At 43.3% G+C, this 13,300-nt stretch overlaps 1 protein-coding gene across 2 annotated transcripts in view; it reads left to right on the top strand.

The window, feature by feature from the left end:
- The first annotated feature begins 9,125 nt into the window (after positions 1-9,125).
- PDE3B (phosphodiesterase 3B) overlaps positions 9,126-13,300 on the top strand; it is a 144,403-nt gene continuing 140,228 nt past the window's right edge. For both annotated transcript variants that reach the window (XM_049890509.1, XM_049890508.1), the window contains exon 1: positions 9,126-10,506. In XM_049890509.1, coding sequence (XP_049746466.1) covers positions 9,499-10,506 — 1,008 coding nt within the window. In that variant the 5' untranslated portion in view covers positions 9,126-9,498. The remainder of the gene's footprint in view (positions 10,507-13,300) is intronic.

A 13,300-nucleotide genomic window follows, 5' to 3' on the forward strand; every position in this document is an offset into this window, starting at 1 on the left:
TTCAACTGTGTGGATCATAAGAAATTATGGACAACATTGTGAAGGATGGGAATTCCAGAACACTTAATTGTGCTCATGAGTAACTCGTATGTAAAACAAAAATCTTCACAACTGGACCACTAAGCAACATAATGAGAAACAGAAAAAATATTGAAGTGGTCAAGGATTTCATTTTACTTGGATCTACAGTCAATGCCCATGGACGCAGCAGTCAAGAAATCAAATGATGTATTGCTTTGGGCACATTTGTTGCAAAAGATCTCTATAAAGTGTTAAAAACCAAAGATGTCTCTTTGAGGACAAAGGTGCACTTCACTCAAGCCATGGCATTTTCAGTTGCCTCAAATGCATGCAAAAGCATATGAATAAGGAAGATGGAAGAAGAATTGATACCTTTGAATTATAGTGTTGGTGAAGAACAAACAAACCTGTCTTGGAAGAAGTACAGCCAGAATGTTCTTTAGAAGTGTGGATGGTGAGACTTTGTCTCATGTACTTTGGATATGTTATCAGGAGGGACCAGGCCCTGGAGAAAGGCATCATGTCTGGTAAAGTAGAGGGTCAGCGAAAAAGAGGAAGACACTCAATTAGATGGATTGACACAGCAGCTGCTACTATGGGCTCGAAAATCGCAATGATTATTAAGATGGTACAGGACCGGGCAATGTTTTGCTTTGTTGTACACAGGGTCACTAGGAGTTGGAACTTCCTTGATGCCACCTAACAACAAGAAGCTAAAATGAATGAAAGTAATGATGAAATTATAGGTAAAGCTTTTTCCTGGCTAAATTTTCTAGAGTGAAACGTTCTTTTCTTAGTGTCAACATGAATATTCACTCATTCCTTAAGCCACTGCCCCCACTAGGGTGCTGTTCCTTATAATGCCCCCTATGACCTATTATGGACATTTTTTTTAAAAAAACATTTTTTGGACTTATAGGTGAAAGTTTACATAGCAAATTAATTTTCCAATCAATCATTCTTACACAAATTGTTTCATGACCGTAGTTTCAATCCCTGCAGTCCCTACAGAATAAAGTCCAAGCTCCCCAGAATGGGTTTCCCATGATTTGGATTCTACCCATCTAGCCAGCCTCATTTTTCCTTGTCTATCCTCTCCCCACTCCACGTCACACCAACCTAGTTACAGTTCCAAAAATGCCTATGCCGTTTCATGCCTCCATGCCTTTGCACATACTGCTTTCTGTGTTTGGAGTGCTCTTCCTTCCCCTTGACTACTTGGGAAATCCCTATTTTTCTTCAGTACCCAGGATAGGAGCTCTTTGTCTGTGGACTCTTCTTTGTCCCACCACTGTACTTGGTAAGAGCCCATTAGAGCATTTTCACATTGTACTGCTCTTGTTTACATAGTCTCTCCTCTACCAAACTGAGGGCAGGAACTGTAGAGCTTATTCATATTTGTACCCTTAGTATCTAAGGCAGGGCCTGGCACATGTTGAATGAATGGTTAAACTTTTATAGCAATAACTGTTTTCTTGTTTTTACTATTTTAAATGTTATAATGGATGAAATAATTTGTTAAGGTTTGATTATCTTCTGCTTTTCCATGTTACCACTGATAGTCCCCGAATCAATAAATCAACATCTTCCCTGCAGGATGAGATCTAAGATATGCAGGCCCAAAAAATGATGCTAATAATATGTAATCATTACTTAAAATATTAATTTATTAAAATTTTCTGAATTTATACTATATTGAACAGAGGAATTAAAACCTCTGTAGCATTTGCCTTGTGAAGAAAGTAAGCTGCTAATATATTTCAGTGCACAGTTAGTAAGACAGAGCCTAAGTTGAATGAAACATTGAAAGTAAGTCTTGAAAAAGAGTTGAACAGATGATATAATTTGAAGTCCTCCTTAAAAAAAAAAGTTGGAAACCCTGGTGGCATAGTGGTTAAGTGCTATGGCTGCTAACCAAAGGGTTGGCAGTTTGAATCCGCCAGGTGCTCCTTGGAAACTCTGTGGGGCAGTTCTACTCTGTCCTATAGGGTTGCTATGAGTCGGAATCAACTCAAAGGCACTGAGTTTGGTTTGGGTTTGGTTTAGGAAAAACTTAGAATTGACAGAATCCTGGGAAGTTCTGAATGGATGGGGGAGAATAAAGAAGCTAATAGGATGTAAGATAAATAAACCAGATTTACATTTACTGAGCGTCTCCTCCTTGTAAGTCACATTATAGGTGTAATTTAATTTAATCCATAATAATGACCCTATGAGGTAGGGTCATAGATGAAGAAATGGGGGCTGAGATATTAAGTTATCCCCGTTTCATAGATGAAGAAATGGGGGCTGAGACATTAACTTACTTCCAGTCACATAGCTTCAAAGTGGTAACCAGATCTGACTGATGCCAGAGCCTCCTTCCTTCACGTCATGCTACCTTGCCCTTCAGTAAAGTTCCCAGCGCTGCTGTGTTGGTGTGTGCAGCTTAACATCACACAAAGACACACTATTAACTCCTATTTTCAGTGATCCTATGTAGGTGGTTCATTTAGCGGTAAATAATATAATTTTCTTTTCAATCCCAATGCCTATTTAAAATAAATTACCAATGAAAAGAATAGTGTCACATTTGTCAACGATGCTACATAGTGGATTGGATGAATCCTTTTGCACTTCTCTTGCTAAATGACACGAATACATTTTAAGTAGGTTTCGTGGAGAAAGTATACTTCTAAATTTTTCTTTGGTGTGCCCTGCTGCTGGCTCCATTTGGGATCCCAAAATGACTGCTGTCTGGGGTAAAAGGCAGTTTGCTCTTGGTGCCTTCTGTAGATTGCTTGGCCTGGCAGTTTGTCACTCTCCTGGGCAAGTATCCAGCTTGTGGTAGTGAGGTGGTTTTGTGGCAGAACTCCACAATTAACCACAAGTTTAGTGTCAACGGTAGGCTGCCACCGTCATGGCTGTGATCCTTCAGATCTGCTGGGATAGCCAGAGCTGAAGAAACTACTGCTTGTCTAAGGAGGGAACAGGAGAACTTGGAAAGAGTTTGCATTGCTGTTTATTGTTCAAGGTTCAGGTTTTAAGTTTAATTCAAAAAAATCCAGGAAATTTCAGATTAACAGTTGTAGGTGTAATCCTTTTACCAGTTGTTAGATTTTAGAAGTATAGTGACTTTATGTCTAGATACAATTGTTGCACTGAAAGCTAGCAACAGAAAAAGGAAAATTCTTAAAGTACTAGAATATACTCTTTCATAGCGAAGGAAACCCAGGTGCCACTTGAATTAAAAGAAAAAAAAAACAGAAACAAAACCCTACACATCTCTTAACCATTTATGTTGGAAAATAAATCAAACATAAGACCTACGTATTTTCTGTAAATCTAAGAGAAAGGGTTATTTTACTGATTTTTGTGCAGGTAGGTGTTAAGAAATATTCTTCAATAAGAATATAGAACTCTTCCCTATTAAATCGTATTGTTAAGAGTTTTCTGTAAAAATTCATTGGCCAATAAGGAAAAAAAAAATTCAAAGGACACACAATTTAAAAAAAAATTGATTTATTAATGCTTAACAACAGTGCCACCAGGGCTCCTTCTGAGAAATACACACTTCAATAGAAATTTTTCTTGAGCGCTTACTGTGGGCTAAGCACTGGGCTAGCCATGGAGATTGACCTAAGATTGAATAAGATAGAATTTCTGTGTTTGAAGGGTATATTGCAGAGATAGCCATGTAAGTAAACAAATATGAAAACAGAACACAAATCTTGACATAACTAATAACAATAAACTCCAGTTCCATATTAGGGCCATACCACCTCCTGCCTCACTTCTGTTCTTTGCCCCCTCATGTCTTAACTCCAAATGCATGATGGTTCCACTGCACTCCTCCAGATTTTTGCACTTGCTTGCTTCTGTTGCCCAGATTATCTTTTCTCCCTACTTTAACTAGATAACTTCAACTCATCTTTCAAAACTGAGCCCAGAAAATACCTTCTCCATCTGCCCTGGAGCATTCTTCTTTTCCTGCTACTCCCACCCCAGTCTGGATTAGGTGCCCTTGCTCTATGCTCCCAGAGTGCAATGAGTTTACTTACCTCAGTCTCTAAGCTCCTATCACACTGGGTTCTAGTAGTCTTTTCATTCCTCTAGCTTCCAGTAGACTATGGACCCTTAAGGGCAGGAACCATGCCTTTCGTCAGTGTATCCTTGTCATGTAGCACAGTACCCAGCACACTGCCAGGCACTTAAAAACGGCTGAATGCATTCATTTGGGAGAGAGATTAAATGCTGGTGGAGGAGGGCGGTGCACAGAATCGAGGAAGTAAAGGGAGTGGAAGAATTAAAAAGAGATGAAAGAAAAGGAAAGGAGAAGAGGGGAGAGAGAGAGAAAGCAGGGCTTCAAACTGGTTCATTCTGGCTTGAATCCCTGCTGGGAATTTGCATTTTCATTCTGGCTTGAATCCCTGCTGGGAATTTGCATTTCTACCCCAGACATACGGAATCAGAATCTAGTTTAACAGGATCCTCAGGTGATTCTTATGTATAACTTCCTGGGAACTTATTAAAGATGCAAATTCTCAGCAGGGAACTTTTTAGAAATGGAAATTTTCATCAGGAATGAACCAGTTCGAAGCTCTGATAGAAAGACAGGCAATGGGGAGAGAAAGAAGGAAGACAGTAAGGGAGAGAACTGGAAGTGGTAGAAAAGAAGCCATGACAACAAGCTGAGACAACCACACAGCGGGGAGACTTTGGAAGACAGTGATTCTTCTGTAATAATCCCGAAGCACTGTTCTGAACAGTTTTTATCGTATAGTCTCTCGTGCGCTTTAAGTCTATAGGCACATGCTCTGTCTCCCAGATGAAGCTGCAGCTCTGAAGAAACTCAGAAGGAATTTTATAGTTCTTTTATGTTCTAAACACCATTTAGCACAGTGCTCTGCATACAGTGGGCACTCAATAAACATTTGTCCAGATGAACTAAGAGTCAAAGGGAGGCTCATATTCTGAGGTATTATTTGGGAGGAAAATAGGTATCATATATGAGTAACAGAGTTGCCATTGGCACATTGAAAATAGTATGATCCTTTCTATATTGGAGACAAACTTATTTTCAAATATAAGTTTGTAAAGTCAATTCTTTCATGAATTGTTATAAGGTTTCCACGTGTCTTATGGACTGACTCTAGTTTTACAAATCTAGAATCTCAATGATACCGGTTAATTTACTGATTATTCCTGAAAGTTTCCTTGATAATTTAAAATCTGTCAGACCACTTTATACCTTTATCCCTAAGAAATTAGGGCTGCTTTCCTATTGAATTTGGGAAGATTACACCTAGGAACAGTACTCAGTTCTTCTAAGCATTCTCCCAAATCCAATTAAAATCCATTTTAATGGCCTATTTCAGAGGTTTTCTCTTCCTTCCTTCTTTTTTTAGAGCCCAAGGGTTTCCGAAGTGGGGCTCCAGGGTAGGAGCTGTCAGAGACCTGCCGAGTTGTCAGGCTCTGGGCCTGGATATGTCCCCTTCAACCAGAGCAGTGTGCTTTTACTTGCATAACATTTCTTTGGAAAATGTTTTAAAACCATGGTTAAAAGGTGACAATGTGGCCTGGGAACAGTGGTAAAAGGTCCTTTAAGGACTGGTAACCATTATTCACTAAGAGCTTTTCAACTGCTCTTAGTAAATCTTTAGAGGCTTCCCCCATAAATCATCCTGAGGAGTCACGTGATCATGGGTTATCTGTCTGACAAGTGACAACGGCTGGACAGAGTTCTATCCCTCATCCAACCTCCTGTCCCACCCCTTCCTCCTTATATTCCATTACAATAACTATAGTACAGTCACCAGTATGTGGAGCTGCTAAGATTTATTTAAAAATGTTTAATTTTGGAAAAATATTTATGAGAATACTATTCTGGAAATGGATTTTCTTTATATCTGGATTTTAGAGTTAGGAAAGAATCCTGTCTTCTTAAAATAAGGTTGAAAGCTGAAGGCATTGGTGGGTGGTGGGGGGTGGGGGCATTGATTTACTTACCAGAAGACAGGCAAGGTAAGGAGGAGGGGCTAAGATCTAATATGAGACTCATCCATTATTTTGGGTTCTTTGAGAATGAGGATTAAAGGAGAAGGCAAGGAATTCACAGGAAGGGCTATTTTCAATCCAGCAATCGTTAGCACCAGAAGTCCTGGATGAAGAATCGAGTGTTCTAACAGTTGGGCTGGGTTCAGTAAGAGGACATCCCAACTAGTGCTTGTAAGTTCAGACAGGTGGGCAGGCAAGTGGCATCCAGAAGGTCTGTCAAGGATAACAGGGAACTTAGTCACAAGACTAGTGCTTAGGGACAGAGAGTTAGGCCTTGGGACTGACAAGATTTAAGGAGGGTTTTCGTTCTTTCATAGTTAACTGGGGTATTGGCAGTTTATTGGTGTGGGTACTTAAAATGGAGAACAAAACAAAATCCTCACCCTATAAACTGGGCACACAGGAAGACTGGGTCTTTGGAACTTGCGGGCAAAGACCTCATAAATAGAAAAGAGGAATACAGAGGGGTTGCTTTGCACCATGACGACTCAGGAGGTAGCTGCTAAACCAGGATTCCACGTCATAGATCATCAAATTGGGAGGTTGTTTCTAGATGGTGAGACTATAGGGAGAGAAGGCAAAGTCTGGTAAAATGAAGCTGGGGTAGAGGGTGCTGAGAGAACTCAAAGGTATGCTGAGACTTTAGGTCTTTTTTTTTTCACAGCAGATAATAGCCATATAAACTTGAACCCAAAGACAAGAGCTAAGTAATTCCATTGACAGTCTGGCAGAAAAATAATTAAATAATTTGACCTTTAAGAAATGTGGCCTAGTAATAATCTTCGACAAAGACTGTAAACAGAGAAGGGAGTTGCTATAAACACCACTAGCTCATTCATTTTGTGCACATTTTTAGTTGAGTAAACTTCTGATGGTCTTTGGTCACGTCCTTACATTTTCTTTTAGAATCCTCTCAGGTGCTGGGTTAGAGTTCAGATCAATGCACTCCAACTCTGAGTTATTGAAAGACTTGGGCTTTTAACACAGAAAAACCTGGGATGACAGAAGGCCAAAGAATTTGGAAGTAAAAGAGTTTTATGGAGAGGGCTTTGAATTTTTATCTTCCGCTGATACAAATACCTTTATTTTTATTGTCAATACTGAGAGTTTGATTTAATTTGGTGGTACAAATAATTCAAAGGTTGCTCTTGGCAATTTAAAAGGTGGATCCTAAGGATGCCGATATATTTTGGACATATACAAATTATAGTTTTTTAAGACTGGAGGAGATCTTAGAGGTCATCAAAATTAAATTGCTTCATTTTACAATCAAGAAGACTGAAGTCTATAAAAATTATGCAACTTGCTTAAGGCCAGGGTATGGATGGCAGGCCCGGGACTAGAACCCATGAAGCTGGATTTCTAGTCCACTACTGTTTCTAGTACTATACCTCTCTTACCTCAGATGATAGATAAACCACGTTAAAAAAAAAAAAATTAGTTTGAATTTGTTCTAAATTTCAAATCAATTTTTTATTTCCTATGAGAATTTATAATGGGCATTTTGGTAATGCTGGTGCTAATTTTTGTCTTGCCCTTCTGTACAAGCTCAAAATGTATCCATTACATTTCCTAATTTAATCTTTGGTGGTGAGGAGTTCTGTGCATATCGTTTTAAAAATGTATTAGTGACTTTTGCTGAGATGAGATTTTTTTTTTTTGCTTTCAATTGTCACAGTGGAAAAAAGACACAATGGATTTTTCTTTTAGGACAAGCATTTGAGAAATCAATTTGAAAACTCTACTAAATATTTTTTCCTTTACCCAATATACAGAAAAAGAAAAGGAATTCTTTTTTTCCCCCCGGTTTTGGTTACATCCTTGTGTTAATTTTTCAGTGATTTCTACTTATATGTGAACTATACCCATATACGAAAATGGTCTGTTTCAGGTCATGCTGTGGGCAGAGATTAATTGGTGAAAAATGGGCCTGTTTGTGGGATTTACCACACAGTAAGGTTTCTCATCTCCCTGGAAAAATGTGGAATTAGCTCTTTGAGAAATGCAGGCCCGTCATGAGGTTGAAGGGAGAGTTTTAGTGGAGGGAAACACAGTTCACTCTCTAAGGCAGTTATGATTGGTTAGATTCCAGAACAGTCCCTTTGGTTTCCCGCTTTCAAGTCAGTGTTTCCTACATGTTGCTAGTTTCACCAGTACCTCACAGTTAGCATCCTATTTGGCTTCTTTCAAAGACAACGATCCAAACTGGGGAATGGTCTTGGAGATGAGTCCTGGCCCTCCCATTCCTCCTTCTCTAGAACGGCTACCGTGAAAAAGCCTTCAACTTGGAAAGAACATTTGTGACAGCAAATTTTCTATGCTGTGTTGGAGGGGCACACAGACATAAACCAGTGATTAGTCATGGCAAGGGTGGAACGTGGTGGATGGGTTGTTAGTCCCTAGCCTGTGAAGATGGCTCTTGAGAAGACAAGCTCACAAGTATTTGGATGGTCCCAGAGAGCAGTCCATGTGCACGCTCCTCCGGTAAGAGCCACTGCAAGGATCCTGGGCCTGCTGCTGGGCCCAAGAATTCAGATTGCTGTCCGAGGCAGACCTCGCCATAGTGATTAGGGTTTCTTCGCCATGTTCATAGTGGTGGCTGGCCCTCACTGTCACACAGCTCTGCTTGGTCAGTCTGAAAGGACCACTCTAAACGGGGCTGAGGTCATAGGTGGCACACCCACAGCTCGGTATCCCGGTATCCCCGTTAGGCACTTCCCTGAAAGACCACAAACAACCCTTTTCCCAAGACCCATAGGAGCCTGGTTGGATGTCAGTGACTTACCCCCAAGGAAAACCTTCACGCCTGGGGTCACAGGATCGCAGGCTTGCCGTCTTCCATTCGAAGAGGACCCCGCCCGTCTCTACCAGCCCAGGCCGGTCTTCGCGCTGCAGCGCAGCGCTCTGCTCGGCCCGGACACGCTCAGTCAGCGGGGTGTCCGGCTCGCGTCCCCAGCAGGCGGCCGGCCGAGCGGCTACGCCGGTAGCGGCGGGACGGGACGCGGGCGCGCGCGGGCAGCGGGCGGGGCGCGCGCCGGGCCCGGGAGCCTCGGGGGAGGAGCGCCCGCCGCCCGCCCGCCCGCCGCTCGCGCGCCCAACGGACCAGACTGGGGCCATGAGCTAACTGTTGCAGCCAGCGGGAGCTGGGAGGCGACTTGGCCAAGTCTCCAGTCCTGAGAAGTCCCCCAGGGAAAAGGAGGGGGCGGCTGAAGCGGTCCCGGAGAGAAACCCCTTCCGTCCGTTTCCTCGGCCAGCATGCCGCCGACTCCGCCGCTCCTCTGCCCGCGCGGCGGGGACCCCGGGCCGTGGCGGCGGGCGCAGCCCTGACGCTCTGTGGAGCCGGGGGGCGCCCGAACTCGAGGGCGGGGGGTCAGGGAGCACGAGCGGCCGCTGAGTCTGAGCAGGGTGTGCTGAACCCTGCGGCCACCCCCGATCCCGGCCATGAGGAGGGACGAACGAGACGCCAAAGCCATGCGGTACCCGCAGCCTCCGGACGGGGCCGGCTCGCCCCCTGAGAGTCTGAGGAACGGCTACGTGAAGAGCTGCGTGAGCCCCTTGCGGCAGGACCCTCCCCGCGGCTTCTTCTTCCACCTTTGCCGCTTCTGCAACGTGGAGTTGTTGCTGCCACCGTCGGCCTCCCCCCAGCAGCCGCGGCGCGGCTCCCCCTTCTCCCGGGCGCGCCTCTCGTTGGGCGCCCTGGCTGCCTTTGTCCTCGCCCTGCTGCTCGGCTCGGGGCCCGGGAGCTGGGCTGCGGGGGCCGCCCTGCTGCGGACCTTGCTGAGCGTCTGCTCGCACAGCCTCAGCCCCCTCTTCAGCATCGCCTGTGCCTTCTTCTTCCTCACCTGCTTCCTGACCCGGACCAAGCGGGGCCCCGGGCCGGGCCGGTTCGGCGGCGGCGGCGGCTCCTGGTGGCTGCTGGCGCTGCCAGCTTGCTGTTACCTGGGGGACTTCTTGGCGTGGCAGTGGTGGTCTTCGTCGTGGGGAGACGGAGGCGCGGAGGTGCCCGAGCCTCCGCACACGCCCCCGGCCCCGCACACGCCCCCAGCCGCCTTGGGCAGGTTGTTCTTGGTGCTGAGCTGTGTGGGTTTGCTGACGCTCCTGCACCCGGTGAGGCTCCAGCACAGCATCCTGGTACTGCTCTTCTCCAGCTTTGTCTGGTGGGTCTCCTTCACCAGCCTCGGGTCGCTGCCTGCACCCCTCAGGCCCCTGCTGTCCTGCCTGGTGGGGAGCGCTGGCTGCCTGCTGGCCCAAGGGTTGGATCACTTCTTTCAAATCAGGGAAGCTCCTCATCATCATCCTCGGTTGTCCAGTACCGCGGAAGAAAAAGTGCCTGTGATCAGACCCCGGAGGAGGTCCAGCTGCGTGTCGCTGGGAGAGACTTCAGCCAGTTACTATGGGAGTTGCAAAATGTTCAGGAGACCTTCGTTGCCTTGTATATCCAGAGAACAGGTATGTTACCAGAAAGGAAAGTTTGTTAAGGAAGGGAGTGCGGTGTTACAGTTTGAAATTCCCGAGTAGAATTAATGTTTTTGCAAGCGTGTCAACTTTCAGGGTGACAAAAAGGGGTGGGTGCGGGGAGAATAATAAGTTTTATTCTGGAAAGAGTTCCTAAAACACATGGAACTTTTTAAAATGCAGAAGCAAGTACCGTTTATCTTGGGACAGAAATGAAATAGCAGACTAATCATATTGCACTTTTTAAAGACTATACAACAGATGAGCTTTCAGAAGAATGAGGTGAGTTTTTTGTGCTTTAATAGATTGCAAACCCCTATTTTTGGCATATGCTAATATGTATCTTTTCCATGCCATTTGTTATTGCTGTTATGGTGATGATGTCTCCCTAGTGATAACATACAGTCATTAGAATGAGTCTACATACTATTTTTTCAGCTTCTACCTGAGCTTGTGTGTAATTGATGGTCTGTTTCACAGTTGGCCCCTGGCCTTGTTCTAACTGATGATACTGAGCTCCTCCATTGTCTCTTTCCACAGATGTAGTCAATTTGATTCCTGTGTGCTCCATTTGGCAAGGTCTACATTTTTTTTTTTTTACATATAGTGGCTGTTTATGTTGTTGAAAAAACGTATTTTTCAATGAATAGGTTGTTGGTCTTGTGAAATCCTGTCATGTGATCTCCGGTGTCATTTCTGTTGCCAAGTCCATTATTTTCCAACTACTGATCCTTCTTCTTTGTTTCCAGCTTTCACATTCCAATCACCAGTAATTATCAATGCGTCTTGATCGCATGTTTGATCAATTTCAGACTGCAGAAATCGACAAAAATCTTCAATATCTTCATCTTTGGCATTAGTAGTTGATGCATAAATTTGAATAATAGTCGTATTAACTGGTCTTCCTCGTAGGCCTATGGATATTATCCTATCACTGACGGCTTTGTATTTCAGGATAGATCTTGAAATATTCTTTTTGAAGGTGAATGTGACACTGTTCCCCTTCAATTTACCATTCTTGGCATAGTAGACCATATGATTTCTGATTCAAAATGGCCAATACCAGTCCATTTCAGCTCACTAATGGCTAGAATATTGATCTTCAAGTGTTCAGTTTCATTTTTGACAACTTCCAATTTTTCTAGATTCATGCTTTGTACATTTCACGTTCTGATTCTTACTGGATATTTTCAGCTGTTTCTTCTCATTTTGAGTCATGCCACATTAGCAAATGAAGGTCCTGAAGCTTTACTCCATCCACATCTTTAAAACTGATTCTACTTCGAGGAGGCAGCTTTTCCCCAGTCTTATTTTGAGCACCTTCCGACCTGAGGGTTCATCTTCCTGCACTATATCAGACAGTGTTCTGCTGCTATTCCTTAGGTTTTCACTGGCCAGTTTTTTCAGAAGTAGACTGCCAGATCCTTCTTCCTAGTCTGTCGTAGTCTGGAAGCTCTGCTGAAACCTGTCTACCATGAGTGACCCTGCTGGTATTTGAAATATTGGTAGCATAGCTTCTAGCATCACAACAACGCACATGTCACCACAGTGCAACAAACTGGCATACAAGTCCATGAGAGCCAAAGTACGACCTTGAGTATATCCCACCTGAATTCAGAGACCATCTCAAGAATAGATTTGTTGCATTGACACTAATGACTGAAGACCTGACAAATTGTGGGATGACATCATACACAAAGAAAGCAAAAGGTCATTAAAAAGATGGGAAAGAAAAAAGGCAAAAACGGATGTCAGAAGAGACTGATACTGCTTTTGAACGTAGAGTAGCTAAAGCTAAAGGAAGAAATTATGAAGTAAAAGAGCTGAACAGAAGAATTGGAAAGGGCAGCTCAAGAAGACAAAGTATTATAATGAAATGTGCAAAGACCTGGAGTTAAAAAACCAAAAGGGAAGAACATGCTTGTCATTTCTGAAGCTGAAAAAAAATGAAGAAAAAATTCAAGCCTTGAGTTCCAATATTGAAAGATTCTATGGGCAAATTATGAGTGATACAGGAAGCATCAAAAGAAGATGGAAAGAATACAGAGTCACTGTACCAAAAAGAATTGACTGATGTTTAGCCATTTCAGGAAGTAACATATGATCAAGAACTGATGGTGTGGAAGGAAGAAGTCCAAGCTGCACTGAAGGCAGTGCTGAAAAACAAGGCTCCAAGAATTGATAGAACTACAATTGAGATGTTTCAACAAATGGACGCAACACTGGAAGTGCTTACTTGTCTGTGCCAAGAAATTTGGAAGACTGCTACTTGGCTGACTAACTGGAAGAGATCTGTATTTGCACCCATTCCAAAGAAAGGTGATCCAACAGAATGTGGAAATTATCAAATGATATCAATAACATTATACATAGGTAAAATTTTGCTGAAGATAATTCAAGAATGGTGGCAGCAGTACAACAGCAAGGAACTACCAGAAATTCAAGCTGGATTTAGAAGGGGACATGGAATGAGGGATATCCTTGCTGATGTTGGATGGATCTTGGCTGAAAGCAGAGAATACCAGAAAGGTATTCACCTGTGTTTTATTGACTATGCAAAGGCATTCGACTGTGTGGATCATAAAAATTATGGGTAACGTTGTGAAGAATGGGAATTCAAGAACACTTAATTGTGCTCATGTGAAACCTGTACATAGACCATGAGGCAGTCATTTGAAAAGAACAAGGGGATACTGCGTAGTTTAAAATCAGAGAAGGTGTACGTCAGGGTTGTGTCCTTTTACCGTACTTATTCAGTCTGTATGCTGAGCAAATAAGCTGAGAATCT

This window comes from Elephas maximus, chromosome 7 (genome assembly GCF_024166365.1).
Source record: "Elephas maximus indicus isolate mEleMax1 chromosome 7, mEleMax1 primary haplotype, whole genome shotgun sequence".
Taxonomy (NCBI): domain Eukaryota; kingdom Metazoa; phylum Chordata; class Mammalia; order Proboscidea; family Elephantidae; genus Elephas; species Elephas maximus.